Consider the following 27,487-nt stretch of genomic DNA (forward strand, 5'->3'; position numbering starts at 1 on the left):
AGAGCTGTGCTGTTGCGTTATATCCCCCAACCCCCAATACATACCTGATTTTTGACAAAGATACCAACATGTACACTCAAGACAGCTTTTTCTACAAAATATCTGGCAAGCTGGATGCTCATGTATATTACAATGAAAGTAGATCCCCAGGGGGTGAGTAGGAATGGCTCCCAAGGCTAATGCTTGCTCATAGAGTGGCACTGTTAGGAGGTGTGGCCTCCTGGAGGAAGTGGTCGGGGGCAGGCTCTGGGATCTTAAATGTTCAAGCCAGGCCTATTCTAATCATCTCTCCTGCTGCCTCTGATCCAGTGTAGAGCTACCTCTTCAGCTCTGAGTCTACCCACGTGCCGCCATGCTTCCTGCCAAGACGGACGGCAGTCATGAGCCTCTGAACTGTAAGCCAGCCCTGGTGTGGTCACGGTCTCTCCACAGCAATAAAATAACTGAGACAATCCAATCTCTTATCTGTCACAAAATCAGCTAAAATGGATTAAAGGGTCAGATGGCTCAGGGATTAAGAACATTGGCTGTTCTTCCAGAGGTTCTGAGTTCAATTCCCAGCACCCACATGGTGGCTCACAACCATCTGTCATGGGATCCGATGCCCTCTTCTGGTGTGTCTGAAGACAGTGACAGTGTACTCATAGAAATAAAGTTTAAAAAAAAAAAAAAAAGCAAGCACTGGCTGCTCTTCCAGAGGACCCAGGTTCACACAGCCAGGACCCACACGCCAGCTCACAACCATCTGTCTAGTTCTAGGGGATCTGATGCCTTTTTCTGGCTCCATGGGCAACATGCAAACATGTGGTACGCAGAGATGCATGCAGGCCAAATGCTCACACAAATTAAAATGTATTTAAAAAACAAAACAAAACCCTAAGAGTGGAGACTTTAAACTAGAAAGGGGAATGAATTCATTTCCAGTTATAGACAGGCAAAAATTTCCATAATGGTTTCAACAGCCCAGGTAATGAGAGAGTTGACAAACAGGGCTGCATCAGGGCTCCAACCAAAGTGAGGAGACACAGCTTGCATTTATGTTGCCCAGGATTAATATACACTACATAAAGAACTCAAAACTTAAAACAGTGACCAATAGGAATTGAACTGCACAGAGGCCTCAGAGGTATAAGTGACTAATAAACACTGCAAGAAAGTCACCGTCTTTAGGAAATGTTCTCAAAGCACAGTGCGATTCTGTCACCGCAGTCAGAGTAGTCACTCTGGAGAAAACAGGCGAGGTGCGGTGGACATCTTAATTCTCAGCACTCAGGTGCCAGATCCCCGTGTTCTGGCTAAGGACAGTTAATACCGTGAGACTCTAAGAAAGCACACTGCTGGCGGGAATGTAAGTTAATTCAGCCGCCATGGAAATCAGCAGAGAAGCCCCTCAGAACTATACAGGTAGAAGCAGCAATGACCCAGCTGGCCTGAGCCCGGTACATGCACATACAGCGTGTGAGCGCGCGATGTTTACTGCGGCGCCAGTCACAACAGTGAAGACATGGAGTCACGCCACTTACTCACCAGTACACGGGGAAGTGAGGCTGCGCACACACAAACACACGCACACTCACACAACCATCAAGAACAAAGTGTCATTTGTGGGAAAACGGAACCTAGAGTAACGTGGAAAAAACATGGTGTGGCAGTAGAAGGGGAAGGTAAAGGCAAACCCACGACATGCACGCGTGAGGACACCATGACAGACTCACAACACTACACGCTAACGTTAAGTTCTCCTGGTCTACACCGGTCTTCTCAGGAGGATCGGAATGCTGAGGGAAAAGGCACTGTGTCCCCTGATGTGGGAGGGCCCAGGCCAGTCCTACCTTGGGAAGACCAACTTTCCAGGCAAAGACAAGCGAGGAACATCACGCCCCACATTGGGTCCCAGGTGGAGCTTGCGGGACAGGACGTCGAGGGGATTGTCAGCTGGCTGTGTGGCCACTTTCACCATGACATTGCTGTTGAAGATGTAGGCCGAGAAAAACACCTGCCGAGATGAAGAGATGCTGCTTCACGAGCTGCCAGCCCCCACATTGGCCAGTGGCCTCCTCTGCCCTATGGCTCGACCCTAAGGCATCAGGCACTGAGCCTGCACGTCGTGGGGCCTGCAGGTTGCAGTGTCTTTCACACCCACTGACCAGTGGAACGAGTGCTCCTACGCATGGGTCCTCGCCAGCACGCTGCCTGCTGCACCCATCACACACATGGCCTACGGTACCACAGGGATCCCTGCGGCCACCAACAAAAGGTACTGGGGCCTGGACATGATGAAGACCTGAGCTCCACAGCAGAGGGATCAGTCACCTCAGGCTGCGGGCATGCAGGCTTTGGGTGCTTAGACAGCCTTGAGAAGCAGCCATTTCAACTAAATTCAGAAGAGAACAGGACGTCTAGGGATGCACACACTCACCCAGAAGACATCGTAGATGAGAAGCCCTGAGAGAAGCAGGCAGGAAACCTTGAGGCTTGGCAGGCGGACGAAGGCGATCATGGCGACACAGAGACCCATGGCCAGAGCTAGAGTAGAGTCAACATGGGGTTCAGTGTGTAGATGGGAGGTCTCGTTTCATAAGCTCCTGACTCCCCAACCCGAGGTGCTCTGAGCTCTCATGTCCGACAATTATGTGTACTGCAGCAGCCCACCCAGACCTGCTAGGGTGTGAGGCAGGTCCCCACAGGTCCCCACATTCTACTAGATAAGGCTGGGCTGTGTGCAGGCCGTCCCAGGATCTGAATGATCCTGAGCTGGGAGACCCCCTCACTCCTGTCTTGACACTGTTCCTTTGGATAGAGAATGTTACCGTGTTAAGAACACAATTTAGCTGGCCACAGTGGCGCACACCTTAATCCCTTAATCCTAGCACTCAGGAGGGCAAAGGAAGATGGATCTCTGAATTCGAGGCTAGCCTGGTCTACAAAGAGCTCCAGGACAGTCAGGGCTACAGAGAAAACTTATCCCCCCACTGCCCACCCCCTCAAACACACCAAAAGCAACCAATTACACAGCTTAGAAGAACAGTTACCTATCACTCCACTGTAGAAAAGCAGTGAACCCAAGGTTAGAGACTGTGTGTGGGGCTGGCACTGTGGCACCTACAGGGAAGTGCAGCAATGCCTGTGGCACTCGGCCAGCTCAGTGCTCCAGTGAGACCCTTAGGTGACAGGGAACTTTAATTATTGGGTGGATTTCATGACGGAAATGTACTGCAGTTGTGGTCACTGCAGAAGTAAGGTTCATCCTTTAAGTCCTGAAGGCAGAGGGTTCCCAGAGTGAAATGCCCCTTTGGCCTGCGCTGCTGAAAGGAGTGGACTACATCTTCCTTAGCCTGCAGTCAGCCTTCTCCCAGGCGTGGGATCCTGTGTATCCTTCTATGTATTGCATCCGCAGATTTTCTGTTTAAAAAGTGCATTTACAGCTGGGCCAACTTTCATGCCACCCAAACACAGCTTGTAAGCACTCTGCACTCGGCTTATTTCCTCACTGCTTTTAGTAATCACCATGGCTCGTGTAACAAATCCCACATCTTTCTCATCAATGAGGAAACATGAGTCCTTTAAGGTCTAACACTCCCCCGTCTCCCACGGTACTGCGGCACGTGTTCTTTTAACATTATTCTGTGGGTGTGATGACACCACAATCATCGGTAGTCAAGTTTCTATTTCTTCTGGCCATGAGCAAAATGATCTATTTCCTAATTACATGACATCAGGGTATACGTTCTTTCATTTTAACTGTACAGAGTTTTAAATGTGTATGATGTTTCAGGGTTTTAAGCATATAGAGTGATTTTTAATTCTTTTATTACATTTATTTCTTAGGGCACACGTGTAGGTCAAAAGACAACTTGTGGGAGTCAGCTCTCTTTGGACAGTGTGGTTCCCAGGATTCAACCTGGGTCAATCTTCTTGCCCTACGAGCCATGTCACCACTTCATTCAGTAAAGTTTAGCTGGTGCTGGCTCTCCTTCTGAAAGGAGAGAGGATTACAGATACAAAAGTATAACGAGCCAATGGTGAGGGTGCACAACTTCAATCCCAGTGCTCAGGAGGCAGGCAGATCTCTGTGTCTACAGAGTAAGTTCCAGGGCCATATAGGGAAACCTTGTTTGGAACACACATAGTAAATATAGAAAACCTTGGGCTGGAGAGACGGCTCAGAGGTTAAGAGCACTGACTGCTCCTCCAGAGGTCCTGAGCTCAATTCCCAGCAACCACATGGTGGCTCACAACCATCTGTGATGGGATCCGATGCCCTCTTCTGGTGTCTGAAGACAGTGACAGTGTACTTTATATATAATAAGAAAATAAATCTTAAAGAAAAAAAGAAAGAAAAGAAAACCTTTATTGGGAGAATGTCATGTCTGGAAATTCATCTTTTGAAAATCACGTGTGCTGGTGAAACAGCTCAAAAGAGCACTTGCCTACCGTGGATCAGAGTGATGCCACACCCAGACCCAAGGAGTAGACCTACCATGTTTACCTCAGCTATGTTAAGAGACAATTTAAGGATACAGTAACAATGGAATAACACATGCACTTCAGAAGGCTCTGGAGCTATTTAAAAGGGCTCCGTGTTCCTTATATGACAACACGGGCAGACACTATCTGTAAAGCAGCAGCACCCTACAAGGCCAAGGCCATGGAGGGCGTATGGAGGCCTGCAGAGCTGCAGGTACAGGCTGCTGGGAGCCCTCAGAGCTGCAGGTACAGGCTGCTGGGAGCCTCCTGACAGGGGTGCCGAGAACTGAACTCTGCCCAGAGCAGGAAGTGCTCCTAACTACTGAGCCGACTGCACCTGAGTATCTGTTTTTATGTATCATACATGTAATGTTTATTTCCACTTGTATGTGTTATAAGCAAAAAATGGGGAAGTGACCATGAATGAGCGATAAACTGGTCACAGACTTGTCTTCTAAAGGAAGACCCAGTGAGAGGCTGTGCCTGCCTGCCTGCCTGCCTGCCTTAGGAAAGGCCCTGGCAGATGCCACGGGGCAGGGCTGGTCGAGGACGGAGTGAGAACCTGTGGTGACTCTGTCCACAGCAGGTTTTGTTTGCTTGTTTATTTATTTATTTATTTCACTGTATGGCCCTGGTGCCTATAATTTGCTTTGTAGACCAGGTTGACCTTGAACTCAGAGAGATCCTTCTGCCTCTAGAATGCTGGAATTAAAAGGGATGGGCAGGCTACGTAGAGAAACCCTGTCCTGGACAAAACAAATAAACGTGTACACACACACACACACACGCACGCACGCACGCACGCACGCACGCACGCACGCACGCGCGCGCCAAGGCTATGTGAGCCCCATGTCTACTTCGGAGAGTGACAGCAGACTATGACTGCAGACTATGAAAGGCCTCTGCCCTCTGTTGTGCCGTTGTGTCCTCTGGAGAGGAGACGGCACTGCAGTAAAACACTGCGATTGTAGCACACACATCAGCATGAGCAGAGCTGTGCGAGGTCGGGCATGTTGTGTCTTCAGAACCAAGGCCTTTAGTGAAGGTGTGTGATGCTACAACAACCGTGCACAGCGTCAGCGTGGACTCAGTGTGTGCGTGACTCTGAGTTAACTTCTGTTCACAATTGTTTTTTGAAATGTATGCATCCGCACTGGTCCAAGGACCGCAGCTGAGGCCGTGACCTATGAACCCATGCAAGAAACAGTCACAGCAGCCCGTGGCGTCACTCACCGTCCATAAGAAGCCAGTGTCCAGTGAGAACCCAGATGAGGACAAGCATGACCGACAGGGAGAAGGATAGCAGCTCGGCAGCAGTGAAACGCCCACAGCAACCGAAGGAGATCCTGGAAAACACAGTGGCTGCACTCAGTGACTGACTGGTCCCCCAGTCACCATTCCCAAGAGCAACGACCACCTGGGCCTGGGAAGCTACAAGACCCAAGTCGGGCTGGAGTCACCTGTGAAACACTTCAGCTCCCACTCGGCAATGCCGTTCGTTATTTAAATTTACATTTTAATTATTATTATTATCATTGAGTGTGTGTGTGTGTGTGTGTGTGTGTGTGTGTGAGAGAGAGAGAGAGAGAGAGAGAGAGAGAGAGAGAGTGTGTGGAGGTCAGGTGACAGCACTGTGAAGTCAGTCTGTCCTTCCACTGTGTATTCATAAGGATTAAATAGTCAAGCACTTTCACCCACTGAACCATGGCACTGAGACAGTGTATTTTTTATGGGTGTCTAAAAGTATAATGTAAAATAATGAGTCTTTGAGTTGAATATGAGGCAAATCTTATTTCTAAGAGAAAAAAAATCAAGAAAGGAACAGATCCCATTCATTTAGCCATGATGAGGTAATACTTGTAAGATGGGGAAATGAACTCCATCCGTGGGTGTCCATGAGCAATGGCTCCTGGGGTGATGGTGCCAACAATGTGCTGAGGCAAGGCAGCTGCATGTGCAAGTCACCAGAGACCAACAGAGTCTGGAACCAAAACCCACTTCACTGCTTCTACAACACTGCCCGGTCTTCCTAATGGAGCTGAGCAGGGAACAGACCACAGCAGCCCCCACGTCTGAAGAAACATCCGCACTTCCTGGGCCATGAGAAGGTGCAAAAGGAGACATTGGGGCGACCATGTGTCTCCCTGCCCAGTCTCTGGCTGTTTGTGTATTCCAGTCCACACCGACTATTCTTATAACTTAGAGGGAAAGGCCTGAGTACTTACTTATTCTGAGGTGAGCAGGGTCTTGTTAAATACTGGCACATTGGGAGAAGAAGAAAAGCAAAAGCTATTGTTGCAAGAACTAGGAAAAGAAAATAGGTTTTATTAATTTTTTTTTCTTTACCCATTACAGGAAAAATGACATAACTCATGGAAGATGGTTTTCCAATACAGTTTTCTTAACAAGTAGAAAAGTTACCTAAAGGACCCTTCCCGTTTGTCTGCTTGTGCTGAAGCTGGGACCCAGGGACCTCATGTATGTCTGTGGCCCTGAGTTGTGTGCCCAGAAATAGAGGTCTTTCACTACTGCATGGATGGCATCTTCTTCTTCTAAGTAATAACCAGCACCCAGTATGACGTAGATGGGACAGGCCATGCTATCCTCCCTTAGCTTAGGCAGAAGGAATACACAGCAGGCAGAGGGTGAACCCCTAATGGCACTGCTTAGCCTACAAACACACTGCAAAGCTGGCAGCTAGTTACTGTGATTAGCTGTCAATGTTTCTATCTGTAGACACGTCGGTAGAGGAAGCTAATGGCCACTCCGACTAACAAGACCTGTGGGTTATCTGCAGAAACAAGTCACAGCTATCTGGTGGTACCACCGGAGCTCCCCAGTTTCCCCAACCCCCAATCCCACCTTTCTTGAAGACTCTGATAACAGATAATGAAGGTTCAACTTGCATGGCATGGCACATACAGTATAATTCCCAGACAATAATTAAAAACACCATTTTTATTCCTTTTAGTAAACTTGAAGCTAAATTACCTGCTGTACATATTGTGAAAACGACTTGAACTGAGTCAAAGAAGAAGAACATGACTAGGAGAGAGACGGACGCTCCAATCGGAAGGAACAGAGCTTGGGTGGAGTCAATGGTCTGAATGCCTGGGGAGGAGAGGAGAGCAGGACACATCAGCCCTTATTCCTAACAGACACACAGCCACGCACCCCCACTCGCATAAACTACCTCACACGCAAGCTGAGCATTACATGATGAACTGACGTCATCAGAGAGGTCAGAGGTCAGACACTTTAGGGTCCATTTCTGTTGTTTTCACAGCCTGAGGATTTTTAAGACCTCAACTGCAGGTAACAGATCATCAAAGAAATGCCTTAATACATGGCCAGAACGGAATTCATTCTACCCAAGAGGGTTTAAGCACTGAAATGCATTTTAAAATTGCTTTCTTTTCTGTGTATGGAGTTTTGCTAGCATGTGGTGCCCACACAAAGTTAGAAGAGGGCACCAGACTTACAAACAGCTGTTAGCTGCCATGTGGGTCTGAGAATCAAACTTTAGAAGAGCAGCCAGTGCTCTTGACTGCTGACTCTTGAGTTTTCGCAGCTGCTTGGCTACTTGGTGAACTCGGACTGGACATCAGTTTCTAGACCTGCCATGACGTCAGTCTTTATCCAGACGCCACAGTCTACAGCTGCTATCCTTGTCCTGCAAGGAACACGCTCGTGCATTTCACAGTGTCTCAGGAAACAAGGGCTCCTGGGCCTGCTGTGTGCTGTGTTCCTTCCAGGCTCTAAGGCTTTCTGTGAGAGGATGAGGTCCTTGCTGTCCTTGTTGCTGCCCTTCAGTACTATAGTGACCAAACTCATACACGCCTCCTGCCATTGTCCGGCTTTTAAGTGGTGGTGGTGGTGATGGTGGTGGTGGTGGTTTGGCTGTGAAGTTTTAAGGCACCAGAAGAGGAGATTAAAAGAGAAAAGTCCTAGGACAGAGCAGGACACAGCTCAGTATTCTTTCTTAAGAGTTAGCTGCCCACTGGAATCACCTGGAAAGATTTTCACTGTCTGGAATTGTAATTACTTATTTTCTGTTTGCATGTGGGTGTGCCATGGCAAACACGTGGAGGTCAGAGGACAACCTGTGGAGTTGTTGCCTTCTCCCATGAGGGTTCCAGGCTTGACTCAGGTTCTCAGGCTTAGCAGCCCACCTTCACCTGTTGAGCCACCCTGCCAGGTCTAAAGAGATTTTCTTAAATCTTACTTAGATAACTAAATCTTCAGGGGTTAGGTTTAGCTATCGTTCTACACAGAACAGTTAATTTTGCACCAGGACTGAGACCTGTGAGCAGAATATTTACAGAGAGGAGACTGTCAGAATCTGATGATTGCTGAATCAAAGGGAATCCCCCCACCCCATGCCGACCTAATCCTACTGAGATTGAAAACTCTGTCATATGAAAACTGTCACATAATCTATTATAATGGAATAAAGTAAAAATCTGTGTTAAGGTTGTAAGTAAATGACCCAATCAAGATAAAACCTAGGCATAAAGGGCTGAAAATGACAAGGTGACATTTAAAACTATTAGACTGGGGAGCTCTCAGTGGTTAAGTGCACACTCACTGTTCTTGCTAACGACCTGAGTTCAGGCAGCTCACACTGCCTGTGTACCTACAGCTCCAGGGGATCTGATGCCGGGGTTGGGGATTTAGCTCAGGGGTAGAGCACTTGTCTAGCAAGTGCAAGGCCCTGGGTTCGGTCCCCAGTTCTGAAAAAAAGAAAAGAAAAAAAAAAAAAAAAAAAAAGAGATCTGATTCCCTCTTCTGGCCTCTGAGCGGTGCCTACACTCTTGTGCCCATACCCTCCCATATACGCATGCACATAATTTTTAAAATAAATCTCACACACTTTTACACACACACTTTTACACAGTTTTACACACGCACGCACACACACACACACACTCACACTCACACAGGCTTGGGTCTGGCAACAGAGCTTATTGTTTGGCCAGGCACCTGTACCAAGCCAGCCTGACGCCCTGGACTTGCATGGTGGAAGAAAGGAGACGGCCCTACCCACACACGTGCACACTGAGAAACAAGACGGTAACAGACATAAGCACTCGGAGACTCACTGTTCACTAATAAACGCTTAGGCCATACATAAGCTTCGGCTCCTTCTCCAACTCGCTCTCAATCTACTAACCCTTTATTGTAACCTGGGCTCAGCTACCAGGCTGGTCTCATCTCCTGTCTGTCCATCTGTCCGTCTCCTCGGCCTTCAGGGAGAATCTCGCCTGTTCCTATTTCCCTGGATCCTCTCTACCCCTGCCGGATGTCCCACCTCCTATTTTCTGACTGAGCTCACTGTTATCAGTTGCTGACACATATCAGAGATTCCCTCTGCGCACCCTGCCTATCTGTGGCCCCAGTGAGCTGAGGCAAGGGTACCAGATAAAGATCACCCTCACTATATGGGGACTTTGAGGTCATCCTGACCTACAAAAAATTAAGATGCCTTAGAGCAGAGATTACATTAGCAAGACTGTAAGATGTATTTATAATAAACTTGTTTTATCTTAGCATGGTAACTAAAACAAACAATACAAGGAACAGTGAGGCTATTAGGACAGTTCCTCTTCTGAAATCAGCAATTAAACCAGGAGATGGCGGCACTGGGCTCTTTTAGTTGCTGCCACTGTACTTCTGGGCACCAGAGACAATGGTTCTACAAGGGAGGAGATAGCCAATTAGACATCTGACCAAACTCCAATGATTTAAAGGCAAAGCAAAGCAAAACAAGACATTTAAACATGACAACCGTAATCACAAAGGCTTACACAGCCTCACACAGCCAGCCTAAAAAAAGGCATAATTGTGGAATTTATAAACTTTTAAAATTTTTTTTGCTTGCTCTGGAACTCAGCCTTATATAACCCAGGCTGGCTTCCAGCTCATGACCATGACCTAACTCCTCACCCCTTACCTCTCCCTCTCAATTGAGCCACCAAGCCCAGCTCACATCATTATCAGTGAAGGCAGCCACAGGCAGCAGGCACTGACACGGTCAGTGTAAACTGAAGTCTGTTACTGAATTGTATCCTGTGATTAGATATTCCCCACATCATCACAAACTAAGGACAGGAGAGATGGGGACATTTCTAGTTTTTATGGCTACTTTGTGGCAGTCTAAATGGGGCAATTAAAGATGTGTACACCCACCAATCCCCACAGTTCCAGACTTCCACAAGTGTCCAGTTCTGGGAGTGGTCAGAAGTCTTAACTTAGGCTGGCCATGTCAAGGATCCCGGTGCTCAAACCCACAGGATGATCCCTGCTGAGGCTCCACGGAATGGCAAAGCCTTCCTTGGGTCCATGGTAGATAATGTTCTCCTTGAAGGGATGCTTAGGGTGTGAAGACCCCTCTCCAACTGACCACTCCCATACTGACATTAGCTAAGATCCTGCTGTGTACCATAAAACCCACCTCCTTGTTCATGTATACAGCAGCCCTGCCTCTCTGTTCAGTCTATATAATCAACTGGACAAGCTTTAGTGCCTCCTTTGGCGGCCTCTGTCTGCCCTGTTCAGATTTTCTTCCCATGTGTGTCTGTCTGTCTTCTTTGCTTACTGGCCCTCAGGTCTATTCCTGGAGGCTGTGTAAGGACTAAAATCAGGCAGTGGGTTTATGTGGCTTTCCCCCTTTATCTATTAAATGAAGAACTGGGCGGAGCACGGAGGAACACACCTTTAGTCCTAGACTGGGAAGAGCAAAGGCAGGGGTTTTCAATGAGGTTAGGCCACACTAGTCTACACCGAGTTCCAGACCAGTCAGGGCTACACAGTGAAACCCTGTGTAAATAAAGGAAGGAAAGGTGGTGGGGGCAGACCCAGTTACTAGAAATACACTGGGGCAGTCAGAGATGATCTGGATGGAAATCCTTGCTTCTTACAACTTTCTTTCCAACCATTTTCTGTGTGCATGAATTCTGACTTTCACTACAGGCAGAATCTGTGTAAGTGCAGGCTGGCTTTGAGCTGGAGACTCTCTTTCCTCAGTCAGCCTGATGCTGCGATTACTTCCCCCACACCTAAGATGCTCATTACTATGCCTGGTTTTGGAACTTTACACACATTAAATAATGTGTGTCTGGCTTCTTCCACTCAACACTACTTTGTAAGAACTGTTCTACTCTGTTCTGTTCTACAACTTCACTGGATGAAAAATCTTTCCATTCCATGACCGACATTTAGGGTTTTTTCCCTAAACTTTTAGCTATCACAAGTAATTCTTCTTTGTACGTCTTTGATATTTTGTGTGTGTGTGTGTGTGTGTGTGTGTGTGTGTGTGTGTGTGTGTGTGTGTGTGTGTGTGTGTTTCTGCCTGCGTTTATGACTAACACATTGGTGCAGCACTCTCAAAGGCCAGAAGAGGGCATCAGAGCATCAACAGACAGAGATCTGCTCTAGAGCTACAGATGGCTCCTGGCCATCATGTGGGTGCTCAGAACCTGCACAAACCTGAGGCTCTGATAAAGCAGCTAGTGCTCTTAATCACTGAGCTATCTCCAGCCCATAATATCATTATTACTGTTTTGACACAGAATCGAGACAGAATATCGCTTTGTAGCTGAGGCTAGCTAGGAAGTTGCTCTATGGCAACTTTCCTTCTTAAGTTCCCACACACGGAGATGACAGCTGTCCTTGTGTCATGGGGTGACATTTCCTCCCAAATTCCATCCAGTCCCACCATGCCAGCTCTTGTGCTCTTCAACGGGAATTATGCCTGGATACTAAGGGCAGTCATGCATTTGGCAGACAGCAGAGGAAAAGCAAAACTCCCCCCCAGGGCCACCTTCTGAGTGAGGGCAGCGAGCTCAGCAGCCATGGAAGACTGCCTCTAGGACCTGGACCACCAAGTCTGGCCTGCCATTTCTTTCTCTTCCTCTTACTACTTCTGGCCATCACAGCTGTGTTCTTTAACCCCAAGAGGCAGAGGCGTTCTTCAAACCTGCCTTCCCCACTACAGTCTGTCAAAGCAGATGCAGCAGATACGGGAAGATGGGGAGGCCTGACTGCCCGCAGTCCCCAGGCAGTGTCAGAGGAAGGGCGGCAGGTCCAGTGCTTCTCAGACAGGGGCAGGTCTGCTTTGCCGTTTCTCCCAGAACTGTTGCATCTGCTCTTATCTGTCCCACCTCACCTCTGGCCCTGATACTGCCATGCTCTCCTCCAGAGCTCCAGGGGTGTGACAGGAGCCTGTACGCATGCACCAGAGAGCCACACTGCTGGGCCCAGGAGTGCTGGGGCTTAGTCTGTGGGCTGTGTCCATGTCACAAACATACTCCCCAGGAAACACAAGAGGACTGGTCTTTTTTACACTAGGTGTGGCCAGGGTTTCATCTTGCGCCATCCTGGTGGCTGTTTCCTGAGTTCTAATGTGCCCAGTGCTGTACTCTCCAGGAGGTTCTTGCACCTTTGGCTGTTGGGCAGAGCACTGTTTGAGTTGTGAGCTTTGATGTCTGCTGTGGGTCCCACGGCCTTCACTACTCCCTCACTTCCATGTTTGTTTGCTTCCACAAACTCCTTCACTCTTCGGTCTTTTGGAAGAAGGCAACTGTGATCTTTCACACACCTCCATCTGGTCACTTTATCCTTTAACTGGCACAAAATCCTCTTGCCAACATCTTGGCACTAACTTAGCACCAATCTTTTGAGAACCTTCCCTCAGTTCCTGTTGTGGCCCATATCTTTAGTCCCTATCTGTACAGAGGCAGAGACAGGCGGATCTCTGGATTCAAGACCACCCTGATCTAGTGAGTTTCAGAACAGCCAGGGCTACACAGAGAATCCCTGTTTAAAAAAGCAAAAACCAAACCAAACCAAACCAAACAAACAAAAAACAAAACCAAAACAAAAGACCCTTTCCCACACTGTCCTTCAACCTAAAATGATGGGGCATTGTATGGTGAGTGCTGACTCACAGAGGATTTTCTTTCTTAGTATTTTCCAGTCTGCATCAAAGAGAACTGTACTGTACTGTATGATAGGTACCTGTGAATTCTCTTGGTGTCTGGGCCTCCGTGCATAATGGAAAGGGTGCACAGTCTGACACAGGAGGCCACCTTAAGAAAATGACTAAGAGGTGATGACCCTCATGTGACCCTGATAAATAACAAGAAATAAAACTGACATTAGCAGGTACTTCCTTCTATGAGATTTTTAGATTTTTAGAACACTACATGCTTCTCTTTGATTTTGTGACGCAGTGTGCCAGACTATAATCTGTCTTACTTACATCATTTGCAAATATGCTGCACCATATTGGACTTTAGAAGTAAAGTCTGGAGCTGGGGCTGGAGAGGTGGCTTAGTGGTTAAGAGCACTGACTGCTCTTCCAGAGGTCGTGAGTTCAATTCCCAGCAACCACATGGTGGCTCACAACCATCTGTAATGGGATCTGACGCCCTTCTCTGGTGTGTCTGAAGGCAGCTACAGTGTTCTCATATACATTAAAAAATATTTTAAAAAAAGAAGAAGTAAAGTTACAAGAATGTGACTTAGCTTGAAGATAAATTATGTAATACATCAATCTGAAAATCAGATTTCACACTGGGTTTGATGTGGTTCCTAGTAAATCACTGGTACAGGCTTTATTTCACGCAAAGATTTTAATATCTATGGACAGACAATTTTAAAGGCAGTCTCTCTGTGTAGCCCTGGCTGTCCTGAAACTCCCTCTGTAGACCAGGCTGGCCTCACACTCACAGAGGCCCACCTGCCTCTGACTCTTTCCACGTAAGTGAGTCCTACTTCACTGTCTTTGTTGTGTTCACTTCCCAATCTGAAGTAAAAACCAGGCACATGCCAGTAGGCCCAGGTTATTATGTGGTGCTGCCCACCTGAGCTCAGGATCCATGCTTGTGGGACAAGCACTTTTCTGACTAGGCCTTCTCCCTGGCCCCAAGTGCTTCATTATGAAATATGAAATAATATTCCACTGTATGGATAAATGATAACTCGTGTACAGATTCATCTCTATTTTAAAAAGGATTTGTATTCTTGTGGGATATTTTGAATCAGGAGACAATCCTAACACTTATCTCTCCAAGCACTTGAATGTACTCTCTCAGAGATATGTAATTAAGCGGTCATCGGGACAGAACAGCTAGCAAGGTCACGGGCGGATGGACATGGCCTGTGCTTTATGGGGAAGGAGTGACCTCGGCAGCGGCAGCAGGTGCAAGCTCCCCGTACTTGGGCAACCGGCGGCATTAGACTTAGCTCACAGAGTATAGCAGATGGCAGGGTACAGATTGGATCGCATTGTTGATCACGTGTGAGTGAGGGACCGGAGGTACGGAGAGGTCAGCTGCGGTGAGCGCATGGGGTGAGGGTGGGGTGAGGCTGTGACTATCGAGGAGCACAGGACACGCCTTACTGTTATTGGTGCTGCTGCCATTGAAAGGGCCAGAACTACTGCTGCTGTCTTTCTCCTTATCTTGGTTCTCAAAGTCCATATTAAGAGACCTGTGGGAGAGAGAGAGAATTAACAGTCAGCTTCAGTTCTGCATAAGAGAAAGCAGCCATGTCAGTCCTGAGCCAGGACAGCCTCTTCCCAACTGGGAAGCCGTCTACAGCCCTTCAGTGTTCCTTCTCGAGCTGTCCAACTGTAATAAGGCACTCCAGTGCAGTTCAACTTGCCACAGTCTCTTAATTACTTTCCTATGATTAAAAATCTGGAAAGGGAAACTTTTATACCCATGTGACAGCTTTTAGAGAGGGTACAGGGAGGACCCTCTCAAAATAGCAAAAAGCAGGTGAAAACACCTGTGCTTCCAACAACACAAACAAACAAACAAACAAACAAACAAACAAACAAACGCCACTCATGAGATGGAAGAAAATACCTGCAAATCATGTGACTGGTGAGAGGAGGCTTGTACAGAACAGTGAAAGTCAAAAGTCAGGTAACAGTCCAGGGCTGGATGGACAAGGCTGGGGGCCTCGTGCACTGAGGGGCTGACACTAATTGGGTCAGTTGGTCCACAGACAGTCCAACCACACACCTGCTTTTCCAGTTCAGTCTCCAGCGCTCTGAGAAGGCAGGTTTCTGTTGCCTGAGCCATCTAGGCTACAATGTATCTGCTACGGTAGGATTATGTGTTTCATGTCTTCTGACATGCCCAATATCAGCAAATATCTCAATAGATATTAAAGAAAGAGCATGTTTTGTGTTGAGGCATTTCACAAATGACAGATTGAGCTAATAAAGAATACTTGCTCAGTCCAGACTGCTGTGCAACAGACGCCATGTCAAAGCTGGATGTGATGGCACACATCTGTCCTTCCGCACTGGGGTGTGGCGCACAATCTAGGTCAGCCAATCTAGCCCAACTGATGAGCTCAAGGTTCAGTAGAGACGGAGTGAGGAAAACAACAGTCTTCTGGCCTATCCATGCAGTGCACGTACAACATAAGCCCATGAAGGAGGAGGACGTTAGCCCACACTCACTGTGCTGGCTCATTTTCTTCCTGCTTGCTTTGTACTGTTACAGAATGAAAGACATTGCTACCTTAAACTGCATTTGTGGGCTCTGTCTTCCTCTCTCTACCAGTGTCTCTGCTGGGAACACACACGCACGCATGCACGCACGCACGCACGCACGCGCACACACACCCGCACACGAGTACATTTATTTCATCTTGCTGCCAGCACTGCTGCAGAGATGGTGCCAAAGGCAGCAGCTGAGGTGCTATAGAGGTGGTCACCCTCCCATGTCCCCACTAGACGGGGTTCCTCTGTATCAACCAGGCTGGCCTTGAACTCACAGAGATCTGCCTGTCTCTGCCTCCTGATGCTGGGAGGTCTTGTGTAACTACTCTGAGCTTCTAGTTGCCTGAGTCTTGCTGAACTTCAAGCCTTGTTTGATCCTTGGGGTTACCACTACACAACACGAGAAATCTACCTGAGTGAAGTGGAGGGCTGTGTATCTGTTCAAGGTGGCAAGTGCTCTATTTTCCAGCTTTACAGAGTTTGATCACTGGGCTGGGCTAGGATCCTGTCACAGCCTAGTACACTTGCACAGCCCACAGCAGACCTCAGCTGTTTAACTGCTGCCTTTGTGGGAAGACTTCTGTCTCAGGCCACCAGGACGACTGTGCCCTAACTTACTCGGTAACTTATTAACTCTACAGACTGCCCAGTACTTGGCTAGCCCTTGAACAGTCTGTTCTGACTGTACATATGACCACCCTCCTCACCCCAGCCAGACCATCTCACCACCATAATTATGTTACTGCTCTACAATAACATGGTATGATGTGTATCTATACACCCAATGTTACTGCCACACATTCCATTCAAACTGCACCCTGGCTACTTGCTTAACAAAGAGCACACTTGGGTTACTGAAATCAATGTTTAAATGAGCAACATGGGCTATAAGAAAGCTTAGCAGGCCAAGAGCTTACTGTGTAAGCCTGATTATGAATTTGATCCACATAAATATCAAGAGAGAGAATCAACTCTACCAAGATGTCTTCCACATTTGCCACAAACAAAATTACTCACTTACAAATATATAAACAAGGATAGAGTAAAAAATGAATACCAGAAAGAAGGAAATGGACATGGTGGAAGCACATGTCCAAAATCCCAGCAGCTGGGAGGCTGAGGCAAGAGAACTGCAAGTTTGTATCCAAAGTCTGAACCAGCCAGAGTTATAGGAGATCCTTACCATCTAGGACTCAACAGAAGTAGTTGCAGGTCAAGCTTTAGGAGATGAATGACTCTCCAATGAGTGATGCACAGTCAGCATTCAAGACGAAGACCCAGGAAATGGCAAGTTTGAGGCCAGCCTGGGCTGTATAGCCAAGAAATCCTGTCCTTGGCCAACAGATTATCATCAGTGCATATAAGGGGGGGGGGGGGTTCGGACTGTGGCCAGAAATGTTCTGAGTGCCAGAATAATAAAATAATAAGGTAGAGACCGGGTTTTCTAATTGTTTGTTTGTCTGTTTTGGGAGGGGACAGGACAGTGTGAGACAGGGTGGTCAGACTATGTAACCAAACATGTTCTTCAACTTCTGACCCTCCTGCCTTGTGTCTCATGCTCAGCTTACAAGAGCTAACCCTAACTGCACTCCCTGCTCAGGTACTGGGCCGGCATGTGGTGCAGTCAAGACGACTTTCTTTGTTCTGGGTTGGAATGGTACAGGAACCTCAGACAAGCTATACAAATGCTCTAAAACCAAAGCACCACACTCCAGACTCCAGCTCAAGATGTCTTTGGATTTTCAGAGTAACCCTATAGGCAGGGGACTACAAATCTCTATGTTTATTCATTGTTTTGTTCTACACCTCTTCAAAATCACTGAGTGTGCTCGAAAGCTGGTGTTGAACTCAAGATACACCTGCCTCTCTCTGCCTGGGAAGTGCTAGGACTGAAGGTGTGAACCACCACACCTGGCTTCAAATGGTATCGAAGGAGATAAAGCAGCAGATGTGGGCAAGGGAAAGGGAGCGATAGATGGACCTCCCAGACATCTGTGCTGTCAGGAGAGAAGGACAAGGGAAGGCGCCATCTACATGTGAGGACCAAACCCAAAGGGGAGCCTGGATAAAGCCCGTCCTGCTGACTTCTTAGATCTTGGACTTTCAGTCTCTAGAAGTAAAGCTCTCTGTCACCTAGGCAGCCAGTGTGCTGGGCCTTGTTAGGCAGCTCAGAGCTGCTGAGTTACCATCTCATGGTAACAGCCTGACTTTTACCTACCTCCTAAACAAGGAAAAGTGACTAAGGGGTAATCACAATACAGAACATGCAAAATGATGGTGATGGTGATGATGGTGGTGGTGATGATGATGATAGTGATAGTGATGGTGATGATGGTGTAGTGGTAATGATGATGATACAAAGCTGGAGACCCTAGAGCCTTTATCCTCCATGAATACATTTAGTATGCATTTGCGCACGCATGGTGTGTTGTCTAAGGGAACACACACCCATGTGAGCATTTATGGAGGCAGTCTCAGAGTCAGGGTCAATTATTGGACCACACTGTCTGGGCTGAGCTGGCTGAATCTGCCTCCTACTTCTACCTCCTAACCCTGGGGTTACCCACAGCCACACGCAATTATACCTGCGTGCTGGGGATGTGAACTCAGGTCCTTCTGCTTTCACAGCAAGGAGCCTTACCCACTGAGCCATCTCCCAGTCCACTTTTTTCTCTTTAAAGTAGGACTAACACAGCACGTCACCATTTTTCATGCACTACTGTGCTAAGGATAGCTTTCAGAGCACCACATAAAATAAGCTACTGCAGTTTCTCCTGTAGTCTGATCTCTGGGGTAGACAAGCTACAGATACGCTGTCTTCTACGACAGGTTATCAAGTCAGCAACCTTTTACATGACGCCATGGCCTTATGCTGAGCTGGGCAGACTCAAAGCCAACTAATTAGTGTCAAATACAGCATGCCATGCCATGTTCATCTGACAAGGGTCTACCAGGACACTACAGCAGGAAGCAGTTTAAGGCATTCTCCATGTCTTAGTAAGGCTTTACTTAGAGTTTGCTCTTTTTATAAGGGAAGAACTCCTAAGAAAGGACTAGAATGTCACTCAACCAAGGTTGGGAAGACGCCTCCCTTCCTCAGCCGGCGGCAAACCACACAGCATGAGGCCCAGAGCCCAGGCCAGATGCAGTCGCAGTGTAGAACCCAGTGCTGGCTGCAGACAGGAGGATCCATAGTGCTCACTGACCGGTCAGCCTGCCTGACAGTACGTGGAAAGCTACTGAGCAATCCACTGTCATGGACACCCACACAAACAGGTACAGGCATCATGCACGTAGGCCAAAAATGAATAATTTAATATTTATTAAAATTTAATAAACCTCCAATATCAGTGTTTTATACATGGCTGCCAAGTCAAGTGTTCTAAACTCAGCTCCATCCTCAGCCCCTGAACAGAAATCTTGGATTTCCTGAGCAAAGACCTTTGCAAACCCTGCACTACGTGCCACACAAGAACACAGGCTTGCCCAAGGCTCATTAGGTCTGACAGAATGAGCGTGAGTAGTTAAGACACTGAGTCTGTATTCAATCGGCAGCAGTGAATGTCTGCACTGCCACTGTGTCTAAGAGCTCAGGTCAGGAAGAACAGAGGCATCAAGAGCAGATGGCAAGGCGACCTCAGGCCATACTCTGGAGTAAATCAGTCATCTGAACCACAGATCCTGCTGTTGTCTGTGCACCCTCAACTGTGACTGAATTATTTCCCAAATGTTTACACTTAAGGGTACTGTCAGTCATATTTGAACGCCTGAGGAGGAGAGCTGTGAAATGGTGTGCTCCTGTGTGCACACACCCCACATACACACATAAACCTGACACTCATATCTAAATCTGCCACTGGAGCTTCACTCAGATATATTTAGCAAAGTCTCTAAAATTGAAAAATAAAAAGACTGGGGGCTGTAGAAATGGCTCAGGGGTTAAGAGCACTGGCTGCTCTTCCAGAGGTCCTGAGTTCAAATTCCAGCAAACACATGGTGGCTCACAACCATCTGCAATGAGATCTGATGCCCTCTTCTGGTGGGTCTGAAGACAGCGACAGTGTACTTATATGTAATGAATAGATCTTAAAAAAGAAAAAAGACTTTGAAAGGGTATTCTAACATCAGCCTGGGTAAGATTGACACAGAAATGTTAAGAAGGCATAAACAGTGGCTCTCACCCTTCCTGATGCTGTGACCATTAACACAGTTCCTCATGTTCTGGTGACCCCCAACCATAAAATTATTTTCATTGCTACTTCATAACTGTAATTTTGCTAGTTATGGATTGTGATGTAAATATTTTTGGAGATGCACTTATCTGATAAAGGCATCTTTATAGTATGTGAAGGACACTTAAATTCAACACTAAGAAGATAAAACTGGGGAGAGATGGGCTCACAGTAAGTATGGCATGGTCATGGCCCTGGACTTGACCCTCAGAGCTAGGGGTGTGGGCAGGGAAGGCGATCGCCCAGACATTTCACCAAAGGCTCCACATGGATGATAAACAAACACATGAAAAGATGCCGGACACCATAGGAGTTAACAAAGGGCCTGCTACAACAGGAAAGGACGGATGATGGGTGCTGGCAGTGGCGATGGCAACAAGGATGACCACACGGCAGGAACTGACTATTGCTGAGAATCTATCTCAGTCCAGAGTGGCTACCATCCAGACACCAACAACACACACAAACCCACATGCTCGAGGGTACCAGAGGGAATAGGAAGACACTACGTGCACCCAGCTGGTGGGGATGCAGATTAGTCCAATACCAAAAAATGAGAATGCAGGCTTGTCAAAAATGAAGACTATGAGTGCAATAGGACCCTGCTGTACCATTCATGTCTTGTTCCAGACCCAAGGGAATATGTGAGCACACAACAGAGACACCTCCTCCACACCAGTGTTTGCTATGTGGCATTGCAAGTCATGTGTCTTCATAGATATTATTCAATGGAGGAATGCATTTATTTTGCAGTTTTTATTTTTTAAGACACGGTTTCTCTGTGCAGTACCGGATGTCCTTGAACTCAGATCCAACAGCCTCTGCCTCTCAATTGCTGAGATTAAAAGCGTGCACCACCACTGGCCGCCTGGATGAATGGATTTTTAAAATGTGCTACAGACATACATGCTTTATGTAGCCATAAAAAATGAAATGACATGATTGCAGGAAAACAGGTGGAAGTGGAAATCATCATGTGAAGTACAATCGACCCGATGGGGAAATGTCTCCCTTTACTCACTGGGTCCAGACCCAAAGTAACACAAGGAGAAAAGCATAAAGCAGGAAGGGACTACTGGGGAGGACAGAGGAGTGTGTGGACTGTGGGGAGATGATGACACACAGGTGTGGGGATCCCATAGCGGGGTGTGTGGTGTGTAGTGTCACATAGAGAACATGAAGAGAACTGCTGGTCAGAGCATGAAGAGACTCACACAATGCTAGTGACAATGTCAAGCGGTATTCGCCTTGGAAACCAGTGGCCTTTCTTAAAATGTTAAATGGAAGGATTAGCATGTCATCTAGTATTTCTACTCCTCATGAGAAATGAAACCATACGCTCTTATCGAAACTTGTGCTCTTATCGAGTAAGTCTTCACAGCATCACTATTCACAACAGTAAGAACAGCAGCAGCTAGACAGCGGAAACCTATTCAGCAACAAAAATGAATGGAACACACAGACAGGGAATGACACCGACTGACACCATTAAACCACAGCAGTAAAAGCAGTTAGTGACAGGTCACATCATCAGATCCCACGTGGGGTGGCAAAGCAGGCACTTCTCTACAAAGGGATTAGCACTGCTATGGACCAGGGAGGTGGAACTCTATGAGCTGGAGAGCAGTCTGGCCTGCACAGTAAGACCCTGTCTCAAAGACACAAAGCGGGCTGGAGAGGGGTCTCAGAAGTCAGAGCTCCAGTACCTGTGGTGGCTCACAGCCATCTGGAACTCTGGTTCTAGACCTGATGCCCTCTTCTTATCTCCCAGGCACATCAGTACATACACGTACGCACACACACATGCGTGCAAGTAGGCAAAATTCTTACACACATCATTTAAATAAATACTAAATTAAAAAACAAACAGGCGGGGTTGGGGATTTAGCTCAGCGGTAGAGTGCTTGCCTAGCAAGCACAAGGCCCTAGGTTTGGTCCTCAGCTCAAAAAAAAAAAAAAAAAAAAAAAAAAAAAAAAAAAAAAAAAAAAAAACAAGCGGGCAGCAGTTTTTCCGTGAATGGGTGTACAAAGCCACGATGCCTGTCCAAATCCCCACAGACGTTTTTTTTAATAGAGAAACTCACCTGCCGGATCTGAAATTTACATGGAAATGTAAGGGATCCAGAGTAACCAGATGCACTTGAAAAAGAACACGGTTTTAAGTTTTCAGTTCTAATTTCCAAAGAAAGTTACAGCAATCAAGAAAGCAGCAGAGGCATAAGAAGAAACGAACTGGCTGAGGACCTCTGTCAGTGGACAGTGATTACCTTGCAAACAGAATGCCCCATGCCTGATCCTCAGTCGTCTTTTTAAAAAAGAAACTGGTGCCTGGGGAGGGGTCCTAAACATCTGTGTGTGTGTGTGTGTGTGTGTGTGTGTGTGTGTGTGTGTGTGTGCGTGCATGTTGGGGAGGGAATGCAGGGCTCACTTGTAAATTAGCATAATCTACTTTGTAAGCTCCAGGCCAGTGAGAAATGACGACTCCAAATAAAATGTAGAGGTACCTAAGGATGCCTGAGGTTGCCAAGAGCATAGGTACGCACGCATGTGCGCACTCGCACAAGGAGACACACGGATGACTGAGACACAAACAGGGATACAGTTCTCTCACACTGACAGTCCAGAGGTTTTGACAAAGGTATGAAGATGAACTCGCCATAGTCTTAAATGTCAGAACCGCGCTAAAGCTATCACAGGTTTTAAGCAGGAGGCAATCTTTGACTCAGTGAGTGGGTAAACTCTTGGAGACAACAATAAAAGCATGATTTATAAACATGGTACAAGTGAACTTTATCATTTTACACACCTGTCCTGGGAGACAACAGTAAGAAAATGAAAAGGCAAGGCAGAGGGATGGAGCAACTACAAGTCCTGTCAGACAGATGGACGTCTGAGCACAAGCTTCACCAAAGAAAACAGACGACTCCACGCAGCAGAGGCCTCAATAGTTCCCCATCATTCAGAGAAATGCAGTCAAGCCACTGGCACCACCCACACCTAGCGACAGCACAGCTGCCACAAAGTTAACGGCAAACAGCAGTGCTCAAGGAGGTCTGTCCGAGGGGTTGAGGATTTAGCTCAGTGGTAGAGCGCTTGCCTAGCAAGCGCAAGGCCCTGGGTTCAGTCCCCAGCTCCGAAAAAAAGAAAAAAAAAAAAAAAAGGAGGCCTGTCCGTCTGTCTCTGTCCTGTGCACCTGTAGAGTTGAAATGTAAGTTTTACCGTATATGTTTTTCATAAAAATTTAAAAGCCTGGACTTAGATAGTTTCAAGGCTCAGTTCCAGTAAATAAAGACATAACACAGCTTCACCCAGAGAACAGAGGACAAAGAAATGCACGCCCACTGAGTCAGCCTAGAGTGTAACCAAAGGCACCATGACTTACTGTCTACAGAGAAAGCATTCACGTATAAAGACATTCCATCCAGGGAGCAGCAGCTTAGCCATTCCAATCCAAACTTCTCTGCAACAAGCTGTACAGCCGTGAGAGCGCTGGTGACCTGCTGGGCTACAACCTCCTCACTGGAAACCAGGAGGTCCACCATGAGACCTTTCCACCCCATGGTAACTCCAGTCACTCTCTTTAATACAGTGTTAAAATATGTCCAATGCTAAACTGGTACAATTTTCTGGAAATAATATGGCAGTATGTGGTAGAGAGAAACAGTTCATATATTCTAGTCAGAATTTCAACTTTTAAATGTTTATCTTTAAAACATTTATTTCGGGGGAGACAGAGGTATAAATAGAGATAGAGAGAGGTGGGCAGGCAGGCAGGTAGGTAGAATGCTTGCGTGCATGATGTGTGTGGGGGTAAGTGTCAAAAAAAAAAAAGAGAGAGAGAGAGAGGAAAAAAAGAAAAGAAAAATAAATAAATTCTGAAGCGTAGCAAAAGGTTAACAGCTCACATCTCTGACAAAATCAGAGTATAAGTAGCATAAAATATTAATTCATTAAACTCAATGGGGTGACTACAGAAAATAATGGGGTGCTGTGTGAAAAGAATCAGTATATAAAGGATCCTAACTTTCTAAATGTATATTTAGTGTGTGTGTGCGCGTATGTGTGCATGTGTGCCTGTGCCTGTGTGTGTGTGCGTGCGTGCCTGCGTAGAACAAAAGGTAATTTCCACTAATGAAAGTGATGAGCTGTAACTCTAAAAACAAAAATTGCAAATTACAAATCCTTTAAAAATGTATCAGTTGGGGGAAAGACAAAATATTGGGGGTAAAAGTACAAAGTATCGATCACTTTGGTAAGTTCTAATTGTCCCAATTTCTTAGCAGTGGTTAAGAATTGTATCCTAGGAGCTGGAGAGATGGCTCAGCGGTTAAGAGCACCCGACTACTCTTTCAGAGGTCCTGAGTTCAAGTCCCAGCAACCACATGGTGGCTCACAACCATCTGTAAAGAGATCCGATGCCCTCTTCTGGTGTATCTGAAGACAGCAAAGTGTTCTTATATTTAATAAATGAATAAATCTTTAAAAAAAAAAAAAAAAATTGTATCCTAAACTAGGCATGGTGATACAGGTCTTTAATTCCAGCATTCAGGAAGCAGAGGCAGGGGGATCTCTTTGAATTTGAAGCCAGCCTAATCTACATAGTGAGTTCCATGATAGCTTCCAGGGCTAAGTTTCTGTCTCAAAATAAATAAGGACTGTATCCTATTTTACTTTGTTGGGAAAAACCCACAATGATAAGTAACTTATCATGGGCGTGGGCGTGGGCGTGGGGAGGGAGGAGGAGGGAGGGAAGGGAAGGGGAGGAGGGAAGGAAGGGGGAAGGAAGGGAAGGAAGGAAGGGAAGGAAGGGGGAAGGAAGGGAAGGAAGGAAGGGGAAGGAAGGGAAGGGGGAAGGGAAGGAGGGGGAGGAGGCTTTAGTGCTTATGTGGCTCATGCTTCCTGATCACAGCCATCACTGAGGGAAGACAGGGAGGGGGCTCTGAAGCACAGCCACAGGGAAGCACTGCTGACTGGCTTGCTTATGCTCCTTTCTCACACAGCCCAGGGCCACCTACCCAGCTGTCCAGGGCTGGCACCGTCCTAGAAGGCTGGTCCCTCCCCCAGTAATCATCGACCAGGAGTGTACCCTTCTGGCCCTGCCCCCAGACCATCTGATGGAGGATTCTCCTGAGAGAGGCACCTTCTTTCCCAGAGCTCTCTAGCTTGTGTTGACACAGCAACAACCAAACCAAACAGCCTACCCAGTGGAGAGCCTTGTGCTTGCTGCAGACGTCCTTGTTGTTAAAATTTTAATCAGTGTATATTTTTTTTTCTTTTTTTCGGAGCTGGGGACCGAACCCAGGGCCTAGCAAGCGCTCTACCACTGAGCTAAATCCCCAACCCCATAATCAGTGTATATATTATAGCAATACATTTTTCTACAATGATTGAAATAAAAGGCTGTAAGTTTATGATTTTTACAAAATACTTATTAAAATCCAGACATATTAGATAGTTCAAAATCCTTTTGTTGACATATTTATCATTCATGTTACTTCTAATTCTTAACTTAAAATTTTGCAAGCAGCTTTCACTGTTACTTTTAAATTTTGTATGTTGTGTCCATGGTGTCTTTGAGAGTGTATGACATGTGTGCTGGTGCCCTCAGAGGCCAGAAGAGGAGCCGCTGAGCCATCTTCCAAGCCTGCAGTCTTCCTCTTCACTGTGTTAGGCACACAGTGACCCGAGTCACACAACCAACCACTAAGGCTCCTTCAACTGCCCGTAGTCTGAAAAGGGGCATCTGTCTGGCTTCTTTATGTTTTCTTTCTAGTCATACAGATGAGTACCAGGGCAGGCATGTACCCTCAGGATCCAGTCTCATTCCCAAGGGCAACAGCAGAGACTTGGTAATGTTATCACACTCAATTCTGGTGACAGGTAAGTCACATGAAATGGCTTCTGATGGTCAAAAAGTCTCTTATCAGCAATTTGTATCAATTAACCCTTCTCAATGCTTTTGTGGTAAGAAAAGTAAATTTCTGTAAAAGTACTATTTGTGAAGAGGTCTTTTGGGACAAGGAAGGCCTTCGCTAACTTCCTGAGCACAGCTGTGTTCCTGTTTGCTTGATCCTTCTCTGTCTATGCAAGGCCAATGGCTACACTTAGATTTAGAGTTAAGAGAAAAAAATTTACATTTACTACTTATTATCCATCTTGCAGCATGTATTCATTAATTGTTTTGTGTTTTGAGCTGTATTTCTGTTTCGATGTGTGATCCCTCTGACAGCAGAATTACCGTCAGCACTCCTCGCAGCCTCCCCAATGGACTCTGCTCCTCAGCTCAGTCACTATCTGCAGACCCAGTTTTAATCAACCACTTTTTATACATTTGCCTTAGTATGCTAAAATCATAAGCAAAAATAAGACATGTTTAACAGCAGTCAACTAAAGGACAAATATTAGAATTACTACTCAAACTCAAGTCCTGATAACCCATCTCTCCATAATGCTTCCTCTATCTGAAAATGAACAGAGCCCATGAAGAATGTCTTACCTGAAACTACCATAGACTATCAGAAGAATGGATATCAGAAATGTCGACACTTGACTGGAATCCACCAGGGAATAGGCCCTAGAGAAATAAAAGGACAGACAGTAAATCACAGGCAGCAGGTTCTCAAGGACTTCAGAGCTCCCTGCCTTTAAGAAATGAGATGTACATCAGCATTAGCAAAATAACATCCTTAAAACGAGACATTCTACATTAACAAAGGACACCCTGACAGCTCCACCCTGAGCTAATTTCCTAGGATGTTAAAATGGCGCAAAAAAAACAAAAAACAAAAAACACCCTATTACACACACACACACACACACACACACACACACACAATCACATTTTATATACACCTGTAACATCCACTACCAACCTAACCCATCCCTGTGAAAACACATTTCAGTGCTTAAAGTTTTATGAGTTGACAATGAATAATCAAAGTTACTTTGCTGGCCTGACTTAAAGGTGAGGTAAAGACCACACACCTCTCTCCCATCTCTTTTCTTGTTCTCTAATGTCTATTGATGTCTCCATCTGGATGTGGTAAGAAGGGTCTAAAACTAGTTTCTATTTGGTAGCTAGTTTTTACACCCAATTGTCTAAAGAAACGGTCTTCTTCTTGCCAGCTGCTCTCTTAGGCCTGGACCTGGGGGAATGGTTGTCCTGCAATACCCCACCCTCACCCTCACCCTCACCTCCAGTCCAACTGCTAACGCCGTAGCCCAACTACTCAAAATCTTTTCCTCAAGCATCTCCAGAAACTCATAA

General features: G+C 46.5%; 1 protein-coding gene across 1 annotated transcript in view; it reads right to left on the minus strand.

The window, feature by feature from the left end:
- The window catches only part of Sppl3 (signal peptide peptidase like 3), an 82,967-nt gene that overhangs the window by 7,947 nt on the left and 47,533 nt on the right, over nucleotides 1-27,487 (minus strand). The window contains exons 2-8 of the mRNA XM_032887272.1: nucleotides 26,717-26,794; nucleotides 14,873-14,961; nucleotides 7,459-7,578; nucleotides 6,693-6,771; nucleotides 5,701-5,813; nucleotides 2,420-2,526; nucleotides 1,833-1,996 (exon numbers count right to left, since the gene is read on the minus strand). Coding sequence (XP_032743163.1) covers nucleotides 1,833-1,996; nucleotides 2,420-2,526; nucleotides 5,701-5,813; nucleotides 6,693-6,771; nucleotides 7,459-7,578; nucleotides 14,873-14,961; nucleotides 26,717-26,794 — 750 coding nt within the window. The remainder of the gene's footprint in view (nucleotides 1-1,832; nucleotides 1,997-2,419; nucleotides 2,527-5,700; nucleotides 5,814-6,692; nucleotides 6,772-7,458; nucleotides 7,579-14,872; nucleotides 14,962-26,716; nucleotides 26,795-27,487) is intronic.

Source organism: Rattus rattus, chromosome 16 (genome assembly GCF_011064425.1).
Source record: "Rattus rattus isolate New Zealand chromosome 16, Rrattus_CSIRO_v1, whole genome shotgun sequence".
Classification (NCBI taxonomy): Eukaryota; Metazoa; Chordata; class Mammalia; order Rodentia; family Muridae; genus Rattus; species Rattus rattus.